Genomic DNA, 23,302 nt, shown 5'->3' with positions numbered 1-23,302 from the left:
CCAATTAGTTTTGAGATGGAACCTCATGATACTTTCACATGGTATCAGAGCCCATTAAGTCCAAACGGGTATCCGATCCAATCGTTGGTATTCGGTCCAAGATGAGCGAACGCAAAGAGCTGCCATCTTGAGGGGGCGTGTTAAGAATCCCACATCGAAAGTGAATGAGAACTAACAAGAGCTTATAAAGGTCATGAGTTACTCCTCTCATTACCAATTGGTTTTGAGATGGAATCCCATGATATTTTCACAATAATAAATTTATTTACGTTCACGTAATGGACCTGAAGCAATTGCTTAACCTCATGTGAGTGAATGCATAGTCACTCCGCGGCAAGATCCACAAAGTCGTATATTTCTCCTTGACAAATGTTAGACTTCGGTGAGTTGAAACCTTAAGCTTTACCGTCATCGCAGAAATGTCCGACCTTAGTGGGAAAGCCTCTTTGGCATTTCTCGCTGCAGCAAAGTTTGCATTCGCCGTAGCAAAGTATTCAGAATTTTTCTTGTTGAAATCAAGCTCATCAGTTCGCCCTCACGTGTCACTTCGTCACCTCGCCTAAAGCTTCATCTTGTCACTTCGTCTTTCCTCCTGACAAGCGTGCCTCGGGAGTCCTCACTCCTTGGAACTCTTCTCACACGGGAAAATGTGTTACATTTATTTGTCATCTATTTTCTATGTCTTGTTCTCTGTGTAATATTTATTACTCTCTATTTCCTAGGTAGAATTATTACATGTATTTATTACACTCTCTTGTATCCACCATATGTATAAATATGTGATACTATTTCATATCAAAATATAAGAAATATTCAAAGTCTCGGAACACTCTCTCTCATTTCCGATTCTCTCTCTTCATCTTTTCTACAGTTCCTGTTGTCACATGTTGGCTATCAAGATCTATGCATGTCTCTTAATTTGCTGAAAAAATGTGATGGTCTCTTGTCAAAACCTGTTATCTGTTAGCTTTAAGCTCTCTAGTCTCTATTACGGCTACTGTTTTTGGTATATATATATTGATGGGCGAATAGGCTAAGTCCGTTCTCTAGAAAATTGTTTTATATTATAAATCGGCTATTAACACTAGATCAAGTTAAGAACCATGTCAAATATAATTGAATCTCTCCTTAATTAAGATTAATAAATGTCTCAAGCTTAATTTAAAACGTAAAAAAATGGACTAAATTAATGGCAAAAATTCATTTTCTCTATGAAGAACAAAAGTTAAATAATAAATACTAATAATATTAATTTGTATTTATAACTATGATTATTTTAAGAATTTCAAACGTTTAACCATGGAAAAGAGGTTATATATAATATTAACTGGTCCAAGTTAGTTAAGATTAATGGCTGTTAACATTAGTTTGATTGGAGTTTTAGTGTATATTTTCTGATATGTTTGTTGTTGTGCTGTTATATTTTTTTATATACAACATCAAGAATGATCATTTTCTTGGTTCAAATATGCTTAGGTTGTTCAAATTTATCCACCAACATTAGACCACATTTGATGAGCTTGATTTTAAGTGTATCGTGTGATCTTGATGCCGAATGCAAATGCACACATTTTGCTTTCATTTTCAATCCTGTACGTCTAAATCCAATCTGATTTGCAGTCTTGTTTAGTAATCTATAATCGGACTTTTAATGAGACGTCCTGTGTATTTTTATCAACCCAAAACAAATCTGCATATAAAAAAGTGGGTACAAAGTCCATGGATACCACACAAATGAAGGAAGCATGAGTAGTGGGGTGGGATTTGAGCTGGTTTCCACTTCACCCATTTATCTACAAATCTTCTATTTTCAAAATTTCTTTTAGCTGTGTTCTTTATCCTTTTTGTTGTTGTAAGAATTAACTAAATTAAGACACAGAAATTAGCGACGACTTTTCACGGATTTTTATATATATGTTGTGGCGTGTATCACACACATCTTAACACTCCATTACAATCTATGCACAACTTATTTTACTAGTTGTATAACAAATATTTCCAGGTCTTGACTTATTATTATGACCAATAAATTGTAAATTAAGTTCAGAGCTTTATTCCTTCACATTATGTTTCATATTTTGTTTATCACTGCTTTACTTTAGTTCGCACTTTTAGACTGTAATTGATTGTGCTTATGTCGTCCGTGAACAAACAAAAACAAGATATTTTATTGTGGTATATACTTTCTATGAAAAAAAAAAAGACAAGAAGACATTTACTTTTTACCGGTAGATATTTGTGACAATTGAGATCGAGTAACTAGTAACTACACGTAGAGCCAGAAATTAATTTTAGGGGGATACACAATTAAACATAATCGGAGGTGACACTTAATTTAACGTGTTTTTCTATGAAAACCGTCGACTCTACTTTTCTTTGAAAATATTTCTCCATGTCTATATTCATATGAAAAAAATAACACTATTTATTATTTTTAAAACACAATTTGTGAAAATAATGGACTTTCATTCAACACATAGTGTGCGTTGATGATTAATAGAAAACTCAAACAACGTAAATTGATAATGAACAATCACTACAAGAAATACCACATTTAGCGACGAAACTATTAGCGACGACTTAATCGTCGCTAATAAATCGTCGTTAATCACCCTTTTAGCGACGATAATAGCGTCGCTGATTTTTGGTGCAAAAAATATTAAAAGTTGGCGGCAAAGATAATTAGCGACGAATTTATCGTCGCTAATTCGTTTTTGTCGTCGCTAAGTTCGCGGGAAAATAATTAGCGACGATTTTATCGTCGCTAATTATTTGTGAATTCATGTAGTGACGATAATATCGTCGCTAATATGTAGAATTAATTTTTGAATTTTAAAGAGGGAAAAATCCCTCCTATTTAATTAAAACGAAAACATTTAGCGACGATTTTCCCGTCGCTAAATAGTTTTTTGTCGTCGCTATAAATTTAGCGACGATTAAGTCGTCGCTAAATGATTTCGAATTTTAACGAATTTTAAAGAGGGAAAAATGTCTCCCATTAAATTAAAACGAAATGATTTAGCGACGATTAAATCGTCGCTAAATATGTGAGATATACTAATAGCGACGAATAAATCGCCGCTAAATGTCTGGTGAGTTAAGTTCATTTAGCGACGACATAAAATCAATTAGCGACGATAAAATCGTCGCTAAATGTCTTTAAATACCAGATCGCGACCCAGTTCCCTCATTCGCTCCCAAAACCTAAAATCCCCATTTCTTTTTCTCTGGTTTCTCCTCTCCGCCGTGTGCCCACCTCCGCCGTGTGCCCTCCTCCGCCGTGTGCCGCCGACGCAGTCGACGCCGACCTCGTCCTCCCCGGTAAGTCTCTCTCTCCTCACTTCTCTCTCTCTCCTCACATCTCTCTCCTAACTTCTCTCTCCTGTCTGCAGCTCCTCCGCCGCTCCGCCCCTCCGCCGCCGACGCCGTCGCCGCTCCACCGCCGACGCCGTCCTTGTCCGCCCCGGTCCGGCAGCTCTTCCCCGCTTCCCGCGCGCCGTCATCTGTCACGGTAAGTTTTTTTTTTTATAACTTTATATATATATATATTAGTTATTTATAGAATTAATATATTAGTTATATATATTAGTTATTTATATATATAACTTTATTTATATATTAGTTATAAATATAAATGAATTAATTAGTTATAAATGTAAATGATTTAATTAGTTATATTTACATAATTTTTATTTATAGAATTATATATTTGTTATAAATTTTATAAATTATAAATGAATTAATTAGTAATAAATTAGTTATATATTTGTTATAAATTTTATAAATATTTAAATTAGTTTTGTTTACACAAATATTTAAAGTAGCTATAAATTTTAATATTAAGTATAAATATTTAAATTAGTTATAAATATTTATATTAGGTAAAATTATGTAAAAACATGTAAAAACAATTAGTTAGTTTATGTAAATTAAATGGAATTGTGTTTAATTCTTGTTAGAAATGATTAAAAATGTGAAATTAATTAGTTGATATGGATTATGAATTTTAATAATCGAACCACTGAGGTTGGATTTATTGTTAATTTTAGGATGTTTCTATGCAGGTTTTAAAGTTAAAGGCTTGATGCCGGGTTGTTAAGTTTATAGGGGAGGTTCTGCCGAAATTTCGGTAGGATCGTGAAATTATAAAATAAAATCCGAAAACTACTAAATTTTGAAATGTTCAATCTATAGGTAAAATGAGTTCTCCAAATAGGAATTGGATAATCGAGGACCAACGTTTAAGCGTTGAGTTTGCGGCTGGCATGACAGAGTTCATGGCAATGGCCCGACAACACGTAAATGTCGAAGGACGAGTTAAGTGTCCATGCAAGAGGTGTAACAACGAGTTGATGCAAAAAATTCCTGATATAGAGAATCATCTCTTTATCAGAGGATTTAAGAGGAATTACACGAGGTGGAACTTTCACGGGGAGGAAGAAGATGACGTAATGCAGTATCAGACGGATTACAGAGGAAGAGGCGGGATGTTTGATGCTGTACACGATATCTTAGATCACAACGACGTAGACGGTGACGATGACAGTATATGAGGCTTATTTACTTTGTTAATGGTAAATTAGTAGGTGGAAGAGTTGAAATGATGAAAATTAAAAAAAAAATAGAATGATAGATATATGAGGCTTTTGTATAAAAAAATACACATATTCATATATACAATTCTTACTTTGTTGATAAACTAGCAGCGGAAGAGTTATAATGATGAAAACTAAAAAAATGAAGAAGAAAAAATAGAATGATAGGTATTTAAGGCTTTTTATTAAAAATGTAGGAGCTTTTTCTTTTTGACATCATCTATATATTAAGGAACCACTGCCACAATAAATAAATAAATATATATATATATATATATATATATATATATATATATATATATATATATATATAAGGGTCAATGGTGGCAAAATACCTAATGTTTATCCAAAATGATACTATACTTTTTTTTTGTACCGGCAATAATACTTAATGTTACGTTTTAATTGCGTCGTAGGTATTTCCTCCGTTAAGTTGGATGAAAAAACACATGTTTATCCAAAATGATACTTATATACTTATTTTTTTCTGGCAATAATAATTAATGTTACGTTTTAGGTGCGTCGTAGTTATTTCCTCCGTTAAGTTGGATGGAAAAACAGGTGACAACTTTTAATTTGATGAAAAATTAATATATTTTTTTTAAAATTAGTTCAACATTAGATATGTATATTTTTATAAAACAAAAAATTTTAAAAAAAACTCTCACCTCATGATTATACAAGAAAAAACATCTTCAAGTTAAATAAACGTTAATTATATCAGTTTATAATACATAAAATTTAATGACTATATTTCTTAAAACTAGTAAATATTAATTATATTATTTTATAACACAAAAAAAATTAATATGAACTTTTGTTAAAAATGATTACACGTTTATTATATCATTTTATAATACAAAACATATTAATAATTTTTTTTAACAATATTAAAATAATTCGTATAATATTTTTTTGTATTAGTGAGGAGATATATTTTTTCTTTTAAAATTTTCGTTTAGTTATAAAAAGAATTAATGGATGAAGTATATACGGCACAACTAAAACGTAACATTAGATATTATTGCCGGTGTAAAAAAAAAGAATGGATATATAAATATGATTTTAGGTAAACATAAGTATTTTTCCACTATTAACCCAATATATAATAGGGTCTAGCGGCTATATAGCCTAATAGAACTTAAGTTTTTGCAAAATAGCCATAGTTTGCCAACTATAAACAAAATAGTCATAGTAAGATTAATTCAGACATGATTAAAATTAGTGAAGGCATGATTAAATTTAATCCCAACGAACTATAATGACAGAATGTAAGCTTTATGAAGGCTGAATTAAAATTAATCGAGGCATGATTAAATTTAATGAAAACCTGGAAATCCAATTCATGAACGCAAAATACAAAATACCGTAAAATGCACAAATTCGGATAATCGAAAACCTCAATCCAGTCCATCCATGGCTTCCACTTTCGCTCTCCTCCTCTCCGCCTCTATCATCATCATCTCATCTCTCCATCACCGCCTCAGTCGCCAGAGGCCTTGCTGCTCCCAATCTATCTCCGCCGCTTCGGACCGAACCCTCAGTCTCCGGAGCTCCGTTTCTCTCGGCTCCGAGCCGCGCAGATTCCTTCATCGTCTCCGCTCTCCTTCGTTCGAGCTGCGCGTCGGGAGCTCCGTCGAAAGCTACGACAGCTCGCCGCCGCCGACCGTCGTTGGCGAGAACTCTGCAACGTTTGAATTTTGAATCGGAAGAGTGAAGAAGGAAAGGGACGAAATTTTAGAAATGAAGCTTATATTTTGTACTCTCAATTGGTTATTTTGCTTAACCTAATGAAACTATGGTTATTTTGCAAAAGTCATAGTTTGAATTGACTACTTCATATCATTTTTCCTATATAATAAGGAAGTTAATGTACGACCAACTGAGCTGCCACAATTTTATGTCTCTATTAGTAAGCATACTGTAATTATTGATATACAATTATTTTTTAATTTTGAATAATTATTTTTTATATCTATTAATAATTTTTTAGTCTCAAAACCAGTGGGAACTTGTGCACTAACTGAGCTGCCACAATTTTATGTCTCTATTAGTAAGCATACTGTAATTATTGATATACAATTATTTTTTAATTTTGAATAATTATTTTTTATATCTATTAATAATTTTTTAGTCTCAAAACCAGTGGGAACTTGTGCACTCTCCACGTGACTCTGCCCTGTGTGTATTTGTGATATGTGATAGTCACATTCTCATAATCTATAAGAAAAAAATCGAATAAGCTTTGTAATTTCACACTTTCTAAGAAAAATTATGTGCAATGATTTCGAGACTACGCAAGTAAGAATATTAGTTGACAATAACATAATTAAATTGACGAGTAGTATATCAATAAGATGTCTTCTTTTTAGATGCCCATCTCGTAAGAACTCTAAAGTTGTGTGTGTGTGTGTGTTTTAAAAAAAAAAAAAAAAAATAGTATGAGTGACTTCTTGGAAAGTTGATTCATATAATAAACTTAAATATATATATTTGGCGAAACATATGATTCGATTCTCACTATAATTCGTGATCAAGCTTGACCGGAATCTGAATAATTAATTTGCTGAGTCATTGTAGACGCTATACATGCAACAGAGAATATAAGTTTCATCTTCCATCTATACAAGTTTATTTAATATAAAGAAGTTATTTTTATTTTTATTAATTTACTTATAACTTTGTCTTGGTGCTAAATTGTTTGAATCACAAAATTCGTTTGCGTTCTTTATGCTCCGTTTATTTGTTTATTCTTACAGGGTGGATTCACGATTTCAAACTATTATTGTTATTTCATTTTGAAAACGTACCTTTCATTACTAAGTATAGGACAATACATTGAAAAAACGTAACATAAGCTATATCACACATGGATAAATTGGATTATATCTTATATTTGAAATTGAAAAGGTATCGCTAGTGACTAGACACTCGTGAAATAAATAATAAATATGATTAGAAATATACTTTTCTTATACCCTATAAACTTAGTTGTTGTTAAAATATCATCGGTTTCATCTTAAAACCAATTGACAATAGAAAGAGTAATAATTGACCTTTATAAGGAACACAAAAAATACATTATCGGTCGATGTGAGACTTCCTGATTCACTCTCCTCACGTCCAAGATTGAATAACTGATGTGTGGAGTTTATAGAAACAAGTGACCTAACATCGAAAATAAATTTAACTCTGATACTATACTATAAGTATGAGTTTAACTCACACTTCAAAATTATCTTAAAAGTAGAGAGATGTCACATATTTATAAAAAGTACATTGCTCAAATACTCAAATGTGAGACATTCTAATAATAGTTATGTATTACCGGTATTGTAAATTAATACGGTATAAGAAAATTGGATATCAGATATATTCCGTTGTTGTCTAACATGAAAAATTGATTTTTTTATGCTAGAATATGCTTTATGTAATACGAATCTAATTCAAAATCATGCAATATAGTACGTGTGAGTATGCGACAAAAAAGTTTACATGCAATACTAACCACTAAAGTGAAAGGCTTCTTGACCTTTATATTACTCTCACGACATATTATTTTTAAAATCAGAATATAATCTCCTTTTCTTATATATATATAGGAGAAGAGCAACTGATAATATATATATACAGGGCCGGCCCTAACCTAAGGCGGGCAAGGCTTGTGCCTTGGGCCCAAAAAAAATTTATTTTATACTTTTTGCCTATTTTTAAGAAAATTTACATTTTTTATCCTAAAAATTTACACTTTTGACCAATTTTATAAAAATTTACATTTTTTACCCTGAAAAGTTAAATTTTTATTAATATTATAGGGCCCCAAAATATTGAATCGCTTAGAGCCCCCTGTGAGTTTGGGCCGGCCCTATATATATTGTTGAAAGTTCAGCTCCAGAGTTACCTTGTGCGACACGTCATCAAGAGCTGCGAGCTGAGTTGAGCGAGCTGCGAGCTAAGTTGAGCGAGCTGCGAGCTAAGCTGGTAGCGAGTTGGTTTATCGAGCGAGCTGAGGAGTTAAGCGAGCTGGTTTAAAGTGGCGTGCTGACGTGGTCCTACGAGTGAGCAGGATTAAGAGATCGTCAACGACTGAGATTCACGCTTGTAGATCTAGGCGGTTATTTATGTTTTAATGTATCTACCCGGGTTTGTGTACTCGTGGTTTGTTATAAGTAGAGATAGCTAGAGTGTGATCACATCGATCGAAAATTCATTGTAAGAAAAAGGCATTGAGTGAGATTCTCTGGAAAAGCCAAATTCTTGAGTGATTGTGAGTTTTCATCTAAGGTGCTCTTGGTGAAGAGTTGTAATTGGATTGGTTGTATTCGCTTGAAGATTAGTGCAAATCGAACGTCCTTGATCTGAAGGAGTTCGCGGGGATGTAGGCTTGTTAACGTCGAACCTCGATAACAATCCGGTGTTCTTCATTCTTTTCTTTTTGTTTTCAATTTTTCTGGTTTTGGTTTTGCATTGTGTGGTTGCGTGCGATTTAAGGTATCTGGTTTGATACTGAGTTGTGGTGAACGTTTGTAACAGTGGTATCAGAGCTTGGTTCCTCTCCAACAACTCGCTCCCTTGGTGATCTTCGTGGACTCGAAGATCCTCTTGAATCGCAACGCTGGAAGACACGCAGGGCTCGAATCAAGAACAGGCAGAACAAGGCGTACCTCTATCGCCATCAGATTCGAGAATCGATCTCGCAAATCCCTTGGTGTCGACTCACACATCAAGAACCTCTGAGACCCCTGTGCAGTGGAATCCACTTGCAGCAATGAGGGTTGACATCGACAAATTCGACGGCACCGGTGACTTCCGCATCTGGAGGCGCAAGATCTCTGCGCTGCTCGCGCAACAAAGATTGCTCCGAGTGATTACAGATCCGGTGACGTGGCCTTCTGATTTCCCTGAAGATCAGAAGAATGAGATGCTGGAGACAGCGACAGGTACCATTATCTTCCATCTCTCAGACTCAGTCATTAGGTTGATTGACAAGGAAGACACTCCACTCAAGATATGGAAGAAACTGGACGAACTGTTCCAGACAAAGTCCATTTCAAACAAGATCTACCTGAAGGAAAGGCTCTTTGGTTTCAAGATGGATTCTGCAAAAACCCTTGAGCAGAATCTTGATGAGTTCTTGAAGATGAACATTGAGTTGGCAAATTCTGGTGAGAAAGAGGAACTAAGTGATGAGAACCAAGCCATCATTATCTTGAATTCCCTCCTAGACACCTATAGGGAAGTCAAGCTTACAATTAAGTATGGGAGATCTGTCATCACCCTTGAAGAGGTGATCTCAGCACTCAAGTCAAGAGCCTTGGAGATAAAGTCAGACAAACAAGGTGAAGGTGAGAACCACCTTGCCAAGGGAAGAAGTCAGACCAGGTCATCTACCAAGGAGAAGGGGAATAACAAGTCCAGGTCAAAGTCAGCTAACCCCAACAAGGCCCCTAATCCCAATGCTGACAAGAAGTGCTATCACTGCAACAAGATTGGTCATATTAAGAAGGAATGTTACTCATGGATAAAGAAGAATCAGAACTCCTCCAAGCCCATCACATCCACTCAAGAGACCACTGATTCTGCCAATCTTGGAGAAGGTTACAGAAGTGATGGTGAAGTTCTCTCTGTCACAAATGGTGATAGGGATTCTGGGTGGATTCTTGACTCAGGGTGCACTTTCCACATGACCAACAATCAGACCTGGCTGAGTGAGTTCAAGAGACTTGAAGGTGGTAAGGTTGTGATGGGAAACAATGAAACATGCCAAGTGACTGGCATGGGATCAGTCAGTTTCAAAATGCATGATGGAGCTACAAGGATCCTTAGGGATGTGAGGCTTGTGCCTAAGCTGTCAAGAAACCTGATCTCTCTGGGTGTTCTTGATGACTTAGGCTACACCAACAGCATCAAGAATGGTACTATGAAGATCTGCAAAGGTTCTCTAGTGGCTATCAAAGGCCAGAAGATCTCTGGTCTCTACCACATGATAGGTGAAACTCTCACTGGCCAAGCTGCTATGGCCACCAGCCCTGAAGATCAAAATGCCAAGCTGTGGCACAACAGACTTGGTCATATAAGTGCCAGGGGACTTCAAATCATGTGTGATCAACATCTGCTGGGCAATGATAAGATCGGCAAAGTGGATTTCTGTGAGTACTGCATCCTGGGAAAGCAACACAGGGTCAAGTTCAGCATTGGCAAGCATCAGTCAAAGCAGCCCCTTGACTACATCCATTCTGACTTATGGGGACCAGCAAAGGTATCTACACATTGAGGTAATTACTACTTTCTTTCTATCATTGATGATTTTTCAAGAAAAGTTTGGATTTATCTGCTGAAACATAAAAGCCAAGCCTTTGCTAAGTTTAGGGAGTGGCATACTCTTTTGGAAAACCAGCTAGATAGAAAGATCAAAACCCTTAGAACTGATAATGGTCTTGAGTTTTGTAGTGAGGAGTTCAATAGCTTCTATGTCAAGCTAGGAATCCAAAGACATATGACTGTTAGGTTGACTCCTCAACAGAATGGGGTAGCTGAAAGGATGAATATGACCTTGCTAGATAAAGCTAGGTGTATGTTGTTCAGCTCAGGGTTGCCTAAATCCTTTTGGGGAGAAGCCATAGCCACAGCTGCTTACCTAGTCAATAGGCCCCCCTCTAATGCCTTGGAGTTTAAAACCCCTGAAGAAGTTTGGTCCAACAAACCTCCTGACCTTAGTAACCTTAAGCCCTTTGGCTGTGCAGCTTATGCACACCAAAGCATAGGTAAGCTTGAACCTAGATCCATCAAGTGTGTCTTCTTAGGTTACCCTCAGGGTGTCAAGGGCTATAGGTTGTGGGTGAGAGAAGGTTCCGGGTTTAAGACCATTATCAGTAGGGATGTGGTATTTAATGAACTTGAGTTTCCTTGTTTCAGACAAAGTGATGAGACAGGTACCGCTAGCAACACCACCAGAACCAAGGAAACTGTCATTGAGCTCCAAACAGGAATTGATGTCCCTAGCCAGGTGGAGCCCAGTGAAGATGATGTGGATCAGGTGGAGTATCAGGAGAACTCAAGTACCCCAACCACACCTCCCAGTCAAGGTCATCAGGACAGAGAAACTGAAGATCAAGACCAAAGAAGCCTGGACCAGGACTGTCAAGCAGATGATCATGACACACAACACTTCTATCAGCTTGTCAGAGATAGGAGCAAGCGTGTCCCCAAGCCTACTCAGAGATATGGATATCATGTCTACTCAGAGCTCCTTGCCTATGCCTTTACCTCTGCACTTGAAATTGAGTTAAAGGAACCCTTGTTCTGCAAAGAAGCTGTGAGTGGTCCTGAGTCAAAGCTGTGGGTCAAAGCCATGAAAGAGGAAATTGAGTCCTTGTATAGAAACCACACTTGGATCACTGTTGACAGACCAAAGCATCAGAAACCAGTTTCTTGCAGATGGCTCTATAAGATCAAGGAAGGAACCAGCCCTAGTGAACCTGTGAGATACAAGGCTAGGCTGGTTGCAAAGGGGTTCACTCAGGTAGAAGGCATTGACTACACTGAGATCTTCTCTCCTGTAGTCAAGTACAAGACCATCAGGATCATGCTAGCTGTTGTGGCTCAGTTTGACCTTGAGCTACACCAGATGGATGTAAAGACAGCTTTTTTACATGGAGATTTGGAAGAAGTTATCTACATGGAGCAGCCAGAAGGTTTTGAGGTTCATAAAGACAAGGATCAGGTGTGTCTTCTGAAGAAATCCTTATATGGACTCAAGCAGTCTCCAAGACAGTGGTACAAGCGTTTTGATACCTTCATGTTAAGGGTTCAGTCGTAGCTTCTATGATCCCTGCTTGTATTTCAAGGGTCATGATGTTCATCACTGTGTGTTTCTTCTTCTATATGTGGATGACATGCTGATCATCAGCAAGACCATGAGTCAGATCCTAGCCCTGAAACAACTCCTGAGTACAGAGTTTGATATGAAGGATATTGGTGAAGCAAAGAAGATCCTTGGAATCAGCATCATCCGAGATAGGGCTAATGAGAGTCTTGTGATGTCCCAGCAAGGCTACTTGGAAAAACTCATAGATAAGTTCTCTATGAGGGGATCAAAACCTGTCAGACAGCCTCTTGGTTCTCATTTCCTGCTGTCAAGTGCTCAGTGTCCCAGTACCTTGTCAGACAAGGAATACATGAGCAAAGTGCCCTACTCAAGTGCTGTTGGATCAGTGATGTACTCCATGATCTGTACAAGACCTGACCTGGCCCATGCTATCAGCACCCTGAGCAGGTTCATGTCTAATCCAGGCAAAGAACATTGGCTGGCTATGAAGTGGCTGTTGAGATACATTGCAACCACAACCAATGTTGGCGTGAGGTACTTGAAGACAGGCACACAATTGGAGGTTGAAGGTTATGTGGACTCAGACTATGCTGGTGATAGAGACACAAGAAAGTCTACAACAGCTTATTTCTTCTTGCTATGTGGAAATTGCATCAGCTGGAAGTCACAGTTACAACCCGTGGTGACTTTATCTACTGCTGAAGCTGAGTATATAGCTGCTACTGAGGCAGTAAAAGAAGGGATATGGCTGAAGGGAATGCTCCGAGAATTGAAGCTTTATGAGGGCTCTGTGAGCATCTATTCAGACAGTCAGAGTGTCTTGCATCTGTGCAAGAATCCTGTGTTCCATGACAGGACAAAGCATGTAGACATCAAATACCATTTCATCAGGGAAATGATATCTGATGGAGAGGTTGTTATGAACAAGGTGAGCACAGATGACAACCCGGCTGATGTTGGCACCAAGGTGGTAACTCTAGGCAAGTTTATGCATTGTCTTAAACTGCTGAGAGTTCTTTCCATGTGAGCCAGGGGTTGGTCTCGAACAATGATTTCAGGAATGAAAGGAAAAGATTTGCACTAAGGTTTAAGCAAGGTTGGTGTCTGAAGCAGAAGGTGGAGATTGTTGAAAGTTCAGCTCCAGAGTTACCTTGCGCGACACGTCATCAAGAGCTGCGAGCTGAGTTGAGCGAGCTGCGAGCTGAGTTGAGCGAGCTGCGAGCTAAGCTGGTAGCGAGCTGGTTTATTGAGCGAGCTGGTTTAAAGTGGCGTGCTGACGTGGTCCTACGAGTGAGCAGGATTAAGAGATCGTCAACGACTGAGATTCACGCTAGTAGATCTAGGCGGTTATTTATGTTTTAATGTATCTACCCGGGTTTATGTAATCGTGGTTTGTTATAAGTAGAGATAGCTAGAGTGTGATCACATCGATCGGAAATTCATTGTAAGAAAAAGGCATTGAGTGAGATTCTCTGGAAAAGCCAAATTCTTGAGTGATTGTGAGTTTTCATCTGAGGTGCTCTTGGTGAAGAGTTGTAATTGGATTGGTTGTATTCGCTTGAAGATTAGTGCAAATCGAACGTCCTTGATCTGAAGGAGTTCGCGGGGATGTAGGCTTGTTAACGCCGAACCTCGATAACAATCCGGTGTTCTTCGTTCTTTTCTTTTCGTTTTCAATTTTTCTGGTTTTGGTTTTGCATTGTGTGGTTGCGTGCGATTTAAGGTATCTGGTTTGATACTGAGTTGTGGTGAACGTTTGTAACATATATATATATATATATATATATATATATATATAGGAGAAGAGCAACTGATAATATATATATATATATATATATATAGAGAGAGAGAGAGAGAGAGAGAGAGAGTTTCAGAGGTCTCTTGATTTATATTCACATTTTCTTAAAAATCACATATATCATTATGTTTACGCAGTATTAAGTTTTTTTTTAAAAATTAAAATATTCATTTGAACATTGTGTACCACGTTATTTTATCGGTTAATATTTAAATCCTTATTAGCAATATTACGATACATGCATTGGAGTATTTTGTATGTGAGAAGAATTAAATTAATATTGTTGAAACTAATAATAATACACATTATGATCTCAAATTTAACCAGATTAGAAAAAAAAAAGTAGAGAATGAAAAGAATGGAAACATTGAGACCTGTTGGACAAATTTTTTAAGGCATTTTATTGTTTTCTTATAGGTGAGGTGGAATCAATGAGCAAAGTCTCTCAACATATAACGATGAACAAAAAGAACAACACATCAAATTATTCAACTCATGACAAAGATATAGACTCTAGAAGGAAGGAATTGTTTTGAAGACATGCCTCGATTTCTCTCAAATGAGAAATACGCCTGCCTTGTATAGGCATGTCCAAACCATTTTGGAAACCTTACAACTTATTATTAATGCTCAATTACAATATTATAAAATCCGTAGCAACAGTGCTCGTTACAATTATTCAAAACTGAAGCAATCGTTGCATCACCAGTCATACAACATGTTTCAGCATATATGGAAAAATAGTGTCGGAAAATATCATAAAGTGGCTTGTCCAAAATATTCATAGTCCACGTCGACGGCGAAAGCGCATTGGTTCACAAACTCGGAATTTATATCCGATCTATTATTTGCATTCCCCTCTCCCGCGTGCAAGAAAGAGAGTCTTTATGCTTAACAATAAGAAAAATGAGTTTTCTTATAAAGTCCTAACAATGTGTTTTCCCACAATGTTATGCTTCGTTTTGCACACTTTATACATTAGTTTCTTATTTAACTTGTTGGATTTTTTGTAGCATAGTTTGTTTGGCAAAATAAATTATAACAGGGTGGTTCAAGTCGAGGTGTCAAAAAATTGTTCAAGCAATTTAAAGCTGCAAGGTACTTGTGTATTTTCCTTCTGCGCCAAAGTGGTAACTAAATACTATTTTAGTTTCCGATTTTCATGGTATATAAGATCGGATTTGAAAAGTCCGACTTATGAGTTGTTCGCTAGAGATTAAGAAAAATCGATTATATAAAATCCATCTAGGATTTATTTAAGCGATGACTACTTTTCTGTTTTGGTAATTCATGTAACCTTAATTATGAGTTTGTCTCTCTTTTCTGGAGATTTCCATCGACAACAAACTCTGAGTAACTCATAGCTTTTGTACCATCGTACTAAGTGTGAGAACGTGTTCTGCATTCTGACGTGCTGTCAAATCTTCGGGAGAAGATTGGGTGAAAGTGAGAGGGAGTCTCAAACTTATGAGGAGTTTAGGTTGCAAAGAATCCAGAAAGTGTCAAAGACGAAAGTGTTTGCGAATGTGAGCATAGTCATACTTAATATTCATGTACCTTTGACGATTGTTAGTGGATTACTTTTCACTCGGACGTATCAGTCCCCCAGAGTAGGTTGTTTTCACTGAACATGGTAACCAATCTTGTGTGTCTTTTATTGCTTTCATTTATATGATTGATTGATCACTAAACTTAGTAATCTTGCTAAAACCAATCAGTTGTTCAACAAATAGTCACAACAACTTTGTTGAACAATCATCTAACATCACGTTAAGTAATTTCAATTGGTATCAGAACGGGTCCCCTGATTCACTAAGTGTGATCCTATTTGATTACCGAGGTTTTTTTTGTGTTAAGATGAACATGAAAAAGGGACACAACATAGGTCGACCTCCTCTCTTGGAAGGTATGAACCGTGCATGCTGGAAGGCTCAGATGAAAGCTTTTCTGAAGGCCATTGATGAGAATTCTTGGCTAGGAGTTGAACAAGGATGGAAGCCTCCTACAATTACTAATGAAGAGGGAAAATTTCTTGCCATTATGCAAGAGAAGTGGTCATAAGAGCATCACAAAGCTGCTAATGGAAACTCCAAAGCCATGACTGCCATATTCGCAGCTATGAACAACATATATCGAAGCTCATGTCTAACTATGAGATAGCTAAAGAAGCATGGGAAATCTTGCTTGTTGCGCATGAGGGCCAGATGGTCAGAGAGCGGCGTCTTCGAATGCTTACCACCAGGTTTGAGAATATCTTGATGAAGGAGGAAGAAACTATCTCTGAATACAGTGCTAGAATTCATGATATATCTAACGAATCTTTTTCTTTGGGAGAACCTATTGACAATGCAGCTTGTAAGCAAAGTTATGAGAACTCTTCCAGAAGATTTGCTATGAGAAATCCTTACTGTTGAAGAAACTCATAATCTGAAGGAGATGAAGCTGGATGAATTGGTGGGTCTCTCAGAACCTATGAGATGAATCTAAAAGAAATGGAGTGAAAGAAGAAGAACAGAGGTGTAGCTCTGAAAGCAGAAACTCTTATGAAAGCTGAAGATGACCAAGACTTCACAGAGCAGCTTGCACTAATTGCCAAGAACTTTGGTAAATTCATGAAAAATGTCAACCGAAGGAATGAAGATCAAGGCCCAAACTCACAAAATCGAAGAAGCAATAATTTTCAAAAGAAGAATAGATTCAGCGACAACAACCAAGAGACTCGTGGAGAAAAGCCTGAAGAAATTCAATGCAGGGAGTGCGAAGGATTTGGCCATATCCAGGCTGTATGTGCCAACACTCTAAAGAAGAACTAGTCTCTTGTGGTTAATTGGAGTGATGATGATTCGGATAATAGTACTCAGGATGAAAAAACCTTGAACTACTTAGCTTTTAATGTTGTTACAGACGCAATTCAGAAGTTGGTTGAACATCTTCCTGCTGACTTAGCGATGATAAAGAATTTGAAGTCACAGAAGAGGACATCATCAAGAACTATTCATTACTAAATGAAAAGTGGGTCATGGTGGTCGAAAACAACAAAAAGCTGAGCCAAAACGTTACTGATTTGAAGATTGAGAAGATTGCTCTTGAGTTATGAGTATATAAGATTGGATTTGGAAAGTTCGACTTATGAGTTGTTCGCGATAGATTAAGGAAAGTTGACTACTTTTTTTATTTTGAGCGATAACTACTTTTCTATTTTGTTAATTCACGTAGCCATAATTTTGAGTTTGTCTCTCTATTATGGAGATCTTCATCGACAACAAACTCTGAGTAACTCATAGCTTTTGTACCGTTGTACTAAGTGTGAGAATGTGTTTTCATTTTGACGCGCTATCAAATCTTTGGGAGAAGATAAGTGAGAGGGAGTCTCAAACCTAAGAGGAGTTTAGGTTGCAAAGAATCCAGAAAGTGTCAAAGACGAAGGTGTTTGCGAATGAGAGTTTAGTCAAACTTAATATTCATGTACGTTCGACGATTGTTAGTGGATTTCTTTTCACTCGGACGTATCAGTTCCCCTGAGTAGGTAGTTTTCACCGAACCTATTCAATATATTTTTTAACATCGTGATTAATTTTTTTTTTTTTTTTTATGATTTCTTACATTTTTTTCAATCACAAAATATTATTGAAACTTGGTGAGAGTGAGACTAAACCTAGGCTATTAGGACGGAAAAGGATTGGAAATCCATTCCTTCCGGCCAGTAAACTTGATTGGAAGAATTCCTTCCATGAGAAAGTGTGAATGGCAGGTTACCCTTCCATGGGATGAGTGGAAGTTGATGGAAGCATGTGGTACTCTTCCTTCCGTGTGTACCGCTCAAACATTCTGACAATAGCATTTGTGATTTTTTTTTTTTAAGAATCAGAGTCGTTTGATTTTTTTACTGTTGCATATCCAACGACTCTAAATGAGTCAAATGAATATAAACATTGGCAACGGTTAATTTTATAAACGTTGGACTGATTAATTTTTTTTTAATTTAACCCCATCTTTTTCATTCTTCTATAAAATCAATCCCATTTACAACATTTTTTCAAACTCACAATACAATCTTCTCATACTCTCTCGTACTATTCAAAATCTCATAAAATCTTCTCAAATATTTTTTACTATATAGTTTTCATATATAGTTTTCTTATATAGTTTTCAAATATATTTTTAGTGTATAGTTTTAGATTAAAAAATGTTTGAATCTCATCGTCGAAGTTCCTCACGAGCAAATTCCCCACGGGCAAGTTCTTCAAACACACCACTACCTGAAAATCCACAACCAACTCACGAGTCTCCCGTGAACCAATGCCCTCAAAATTGGCTCGGCTTATCTCAATTTACTAATTTTGAAAACATCGAGTAACACCTAACCCAACCACCATCAACTTCTTACATACCTCTAAGTTACCATCAAACCGAAAGCCAATTCGACCCAATATCTCCATATGTTCTTAATCCTCAATATCCACCACGACCCATATTATAAATCTCATAGTCAAAGCCGGTTTCGAAACTTGTGGCCCATCCATTGCCAAAATTAGGGATGCCATTAAGTCTACAGTTCCAATCCTAAGGTAGATGAGTTGAAGATGCGTTTTTTACTAAATGACATAAATGAGAGGACCTTCCATCTTGACAATAGTATTAGGTGAAATTCAACATACTTAATGTTGATGAAATTTTTTTCTTCGGGTTATTCCGAGGTCATAGTACAATTTGTATGTTGAAATTTTTTTTTAAATAATTTTGATCTCAAGGTCATAGTACCTTAATTTACTTAAGTTTTTTTTTTTTTTTTTTTTGTGAGTTCCTTCACTTTTTTATGATGAAACTTGTGCATTATCTGCTGTGTATACACTTACTTCGCATTTAGAAATTCATAGCATAACAAAAATAACACAATATCTTCATGATAGCACCGATTTTCCACTTTTTCAACCATGTATTATAGTCATGAAAGAAAAATATAACAAATATTGGGGTACATGTAAAATTCCTTTTCTATATGGCTTTGAGTGCATTTTAGACCTCCAAATCAAGTATGAAGGGTATAGAGATTTCTTACAACATTTAGTGGATATGACTGGTGAAAATTACCTTTTAAGATATTACACTAGAGTCATGGAAGGTTTTTATGATCTTTTCAAGACATATCAATCGAGGATTGGACCGCAATCCGAGCCGAGCCCACCACGTAACCAATCCACAAGCACATGCATGTTTCAGCAACTTTATCAACACGACGAGTTGTGCATAGATCTTCAAGTCCATTACCAACTTCCTCAAGAACATCTCAAGATTCGGCCAGCAATGAAGAGATCGCACTATACAACACGTCCCGGTTTCTTTCCATGTAACAAGATACACGATGTCCTAGCGTGGTGGAGGCAATGCGAAAACATGTTTCCATCTTATCAAGAATAGCTCGCGACATTCTCTCGATACCTATCTCGACCATCCGATGCCACATTTAGTAGCTCCGGTCGCATTATCAATGATAAAAGATGTAGTCCAGTTCCTAAAATGGTGGAGGCATTAACTTTTGAAAAAGATGAGCTTCTACATGATAGACGAGCTCAAGAGACGTGTGTTAAATTTGATACCGTGCATGATTTCGACTTCGATCTTTTAAGTTTTAACATTGATGATTAGATTTGTAGTTATAATTTTGAATAAATATAAATATAAATAAATGTGTTTTTTCCTCTATCGATCCTTGGAGAGGTTTTAAGAAAGCCGTTTTCAATAAATTATTATTTATTTCTCATTTTTATATTTTAGTTTTTATTTAAAAAAAATACTATATTTAAAAAAAAAAAAAAAATTAATGCATGAAAGTGATTTTTTTTTTTTTTAATCAATGGAATGGAAATTTTCATTCATAGCGAGTTGGAATTCCGGTGTTGACCGGACTTTTTTCCACGACCCCAAGTTTAACTAAGACAAATCCATCCATCCTCGAGGGAAAACTTGTAAAACAGATACATCAACTTTCAAATCTATACTAGCAGTAGGAGGGAAGATGGCGGACGAGAAAGTGGCGGTGTTCTGGGAAGAGGGAATGCTCCGTCACGATGCCGGGAAAGGGGTGTTCGACACGGGAATAGACCCTGGTTTCCTCGACGTGTTGGAGGATCATCCCGAGAACTCCGACCGCCTCCGAAACATGCTCTCCGTCCTCCGCCGCGGACCCATCTCTCCCCTCCTCACCTGGCACTCCGGCCGCCCCGCCCTCTTGCCCGAACTCCTCACCTTCCACTCCCCAGGTCCCATTTCCTCTCCTTCCTTCTCAACATATAGGGGATTTTATTGACTTTCTCAGAAACAAGTATTGATTCTGCTGTTTTTTTTCACTCTGGTCAAAGGTGTTACTGGGGTTTTATGAAATCCGTAGACTTTAATGGGTAATTTTTGTTGACGGGTTTATGTTGAATTGGGGGTGGCAGAGTACGTAGAAGAACTCGTGGAAGCGGACAAGGCGGGCGGGAAAGTGATGTGCGCGGGGACGTTTTTGAACCGGGGGTCGTGGGACGCGGCTCTTCTGGCGGCGGGGACGACTCTGTCGGCGATGAAGCACGTCCTCGACGGCCACGCCAAGTCGGCCTTCGCTCTGGTGAGGCCTCCGGGCCACCACGCCCAGCCCACCAGAGCCGACGGCTACTGCTTCCTCAACAACGCGGGCCTCGCGGTCCGCCTCGCCCTCGACTCCGGCTCCCGAAAGGTCGCGGTCATCGACATCGACGTCCATTACGGGAACGGCACCGCCGAAGGGTTCTACGCCTCCGACAGAGTCCTCACCGTGTCGCTCCACATGAACCACGGCTCGTGGGGCCCGTCCCACGTCCAGGAAGGGTCGGTCGGCCAGCTCGGGGAGGGCGAGGGATTCGGGTACAACCTTAACATACCGCTCCCCAACGGGACTGGCGATCGAGGGTATCGCCACGCCATGACTGAGTTGGTTGTTCCGGCGGTCGACAAGTTCCAGCCTGATATGATCGTCCTGGTCGCTGGCCAGGATTCCAGCGCGGTAACTTCTTGCTCTGCACCATACACAATTCAGACCTTTGCCTAGGGTCCTAAGTTTTAAATGCTAGCTTTCATTTTAAACATTTTTTATGGCTCTTCTTCAGTAGCATGTTATAAGCTAAATAGCCAAATGAAAGTGAAACTAAAAAAATTTGTTTAAAAATAGTTTATAATATGCCTAACAAACAACAGCGATACTTTTATTGACAGAGTTATAAAAAAAATTGCTTTGACTATTTTACTAATCAGTTAGTTTCAAATGGCTATTTTGTATAAGTTTTTCTTTTTAGATTCTTGGTTGTCTAATTACTAAAGTGCCCTTATGCCGACGTATCTATAAATTTTATGGACATACCAGCCTAAAGGTTATTTAGTAATTGGACAGTCAATATTTGGAAAAAAGTGTGGCAAAAATGTCTACAATTGAAAAGTGGTAATAACAGAAACGTGTGTCGTGCTCTAGTTCGATCCGAATGGGAGGCAATGCTTGACAATGAAGGGGTACCGAGAAATAGGGAAGATCGTGAATGGGCTTTGTAAGAGACACTCTGATGGAAGGCTTGTTATCGTCCAAGAAGGAGGATATCACTTGACGTACTCTGCGTATTGTCTCAGCGCAACTCTCGAAGGCGTGCTGGATTTGCCGCTCCCTTTATTGGACGACCCCGTCGCTTATTACCCAGACGACGAGCCCTATTCCATACTAGCTATCGAGTCCATAAAGAAGTACCACAGAGAGAACGTACCGTTCTTGAAAGAGTAACGTATTTCGTCTACTTTTTTCGGATAGTTTTTACAACCTTGTATACTGGACTAATCTGCAGATACTCTGCAACGTGGCCAAATTTGAAATCATTTCACAAGCCATTTCATTTGTTTCCGTGTAATAGTTTGGTTACTGCCTGTGCTTCCATTGATTCAGATCGATAATAAACTATAGTTTTATATTCTTATCTAAGCTAATCAAGTCTTGATAAAGTGGAAAATTGATTTTTGGCATTATAGTCGTTGACCATTGAAGGATTTTTATTCTTATATATCGTTCATAAGCTTTTGTTTTAGGGACTGAATTATTTGTGTGCAAATCCTTCGTGGTTGGTTCGAATATTCGTGTACTGTTGTTTTCAGGGAAGGTGATAGTTGTGGGGATGATATATGAAATTTCTTTAAATTGTTTTGTCGATGTGATGATTGTTCAATTGTCATGTTTCTCATAGAGAGCAAGGCCAAGCACCATGGACACAGCTTTTATACCGAAGACTTGTAATGCTTCAATTTATTATTGTTACTGTCAGAGCAGAAGAAAAAAAGTTTATTATTGTTAATGTAAATGTACGATCGATTTTGTCACATTATTCAGGATCGGGACAAAGAAACTTGGTTCACTTTTACTGTAGTTTTATTTTAGTTCGTTGTGGATCAAGCCCACTTCTCACCTAATTAGTGGATCAAGCCCAATAGTTCACGAAGTGGGATCACTTTTACTGTAGTTTTATTTTAGTTCCTTGTGGATCAAGCCCACTTCACTCAGTTAGTGGATCAAGCTCAAGACTTGCCAAAATGGGGTCACATGCTCGAGTCTCCCAACAAATTGCAACGACGCATGTCTTATAAGTAGCTCGGTCCTTGCAACTGAGGGCCTATCTCGTGGAGCTTGGGCACCAACGAATTAAGGCTTGAGCTACGCGACCTGATCGTCACTCCCTCGAGATTGTCGCCTCGCCAAAGTCAAGCAATAATGAACTGCGAAGGAAGCACTACCCGCACAACAGTCAGAGCTCACGCGAGTGATATCTTAACTTTCTCTCTCTAGTTCTAGATACAAGCTAAATGCCCTTAACCTCGTGTTCAATCGAACTAATCGGACTGATGTTTAGCGTCATAGCGCACCAAGGCGAAGCGCCGTGCCTATTTTTTGATGACACGAAAAGCGTATTTGAAGTCTCGGTCACTTATGAATGCACATGAGATTTGAGGTCCAACCACGTGAGCTCTTGTTCTAAGCTCTACAAAGACTACTTCACAAAACAAATCTCTCTCTCTCTCTCTCTCTCTCTCTCT

General features: G+C 37.6%; 1 protein-coding gene across 1 annotated transcript; it reads left to right on the top strand.

Annotated features, from left to right (window-relative positions):
• The first annotated feature begins 20,062 nt into the window (after positions 1–20,062).
• HDA08 (histone deacetylase 8) lies at positions 20,063–22,424 on the top strand. Its single transcript, XM_089629713.1, has 3 exons — positions 20,063–20,481; positions 20,662–21,242; positions 21,705–22,424. Exons 1-3 carry the CDS (start codon positions 20,238–20,240, stop codon positions 22,002–22,004), a joined length of 1,125 nt encoding a protein of 374 aa, XP_089485839.1. The 5' UTR covers positions 20,063–20,237; the 3' UTR covers positions 22,005–22,424.
• The last annotated feature ends 878 nt before the right edge of the window (positions 22,425–23,302 follow it).

The sequence above is a fragment of the Urtica dioica genome, chromosome 11 (genome assembly GCF_054948205.1).
Source record: "Urtica dioica subsp. dioica isolate 48M chromosome 11, U.dioica_male_clone48M_v1_H2, whole genome shotgun sequence".
Classification (NCBI taxonomy): Eukaryota; Viridiplantae; Streptophyta; class Magnoliopsida; order Rosales; family Urticaceae; genus Urtica; species Urtica dioica.
The sequence above is the reverse complement of the archived record's forward strand: the minus strand, read 5'-3'. Positions and strand labels throughout refer to the sequence as shown.

What these genes read in the sequence shown, in the direction of transcription:
- HDA08 (XM_089629713.1), top strand. Translation starts at nt 20,238, where the DNA reads ATGGCGGACGAGAAAGTGGCGGTGTTCTGGGAAGAGGGAATGCTCCGT. An exon ending in CCTCACCTTCCACTCCCCAG is followed by an intron (nt 20,482 to 20,661) that starts GTCCCATTTCCT and finishes TGGGGGTGGCAG; the next exon opens with AGTACGTAGAAGAACTCGTG. An exon ending in CTGGCCAGGATTCCAGCGCG is followed by an intron (nt 21,243 to 21,704) that starts GTAACTTCTTGC and finishes GTCGTGCTCTAG; the next exon opens with TTCGATCCGAATGGGAGGCA.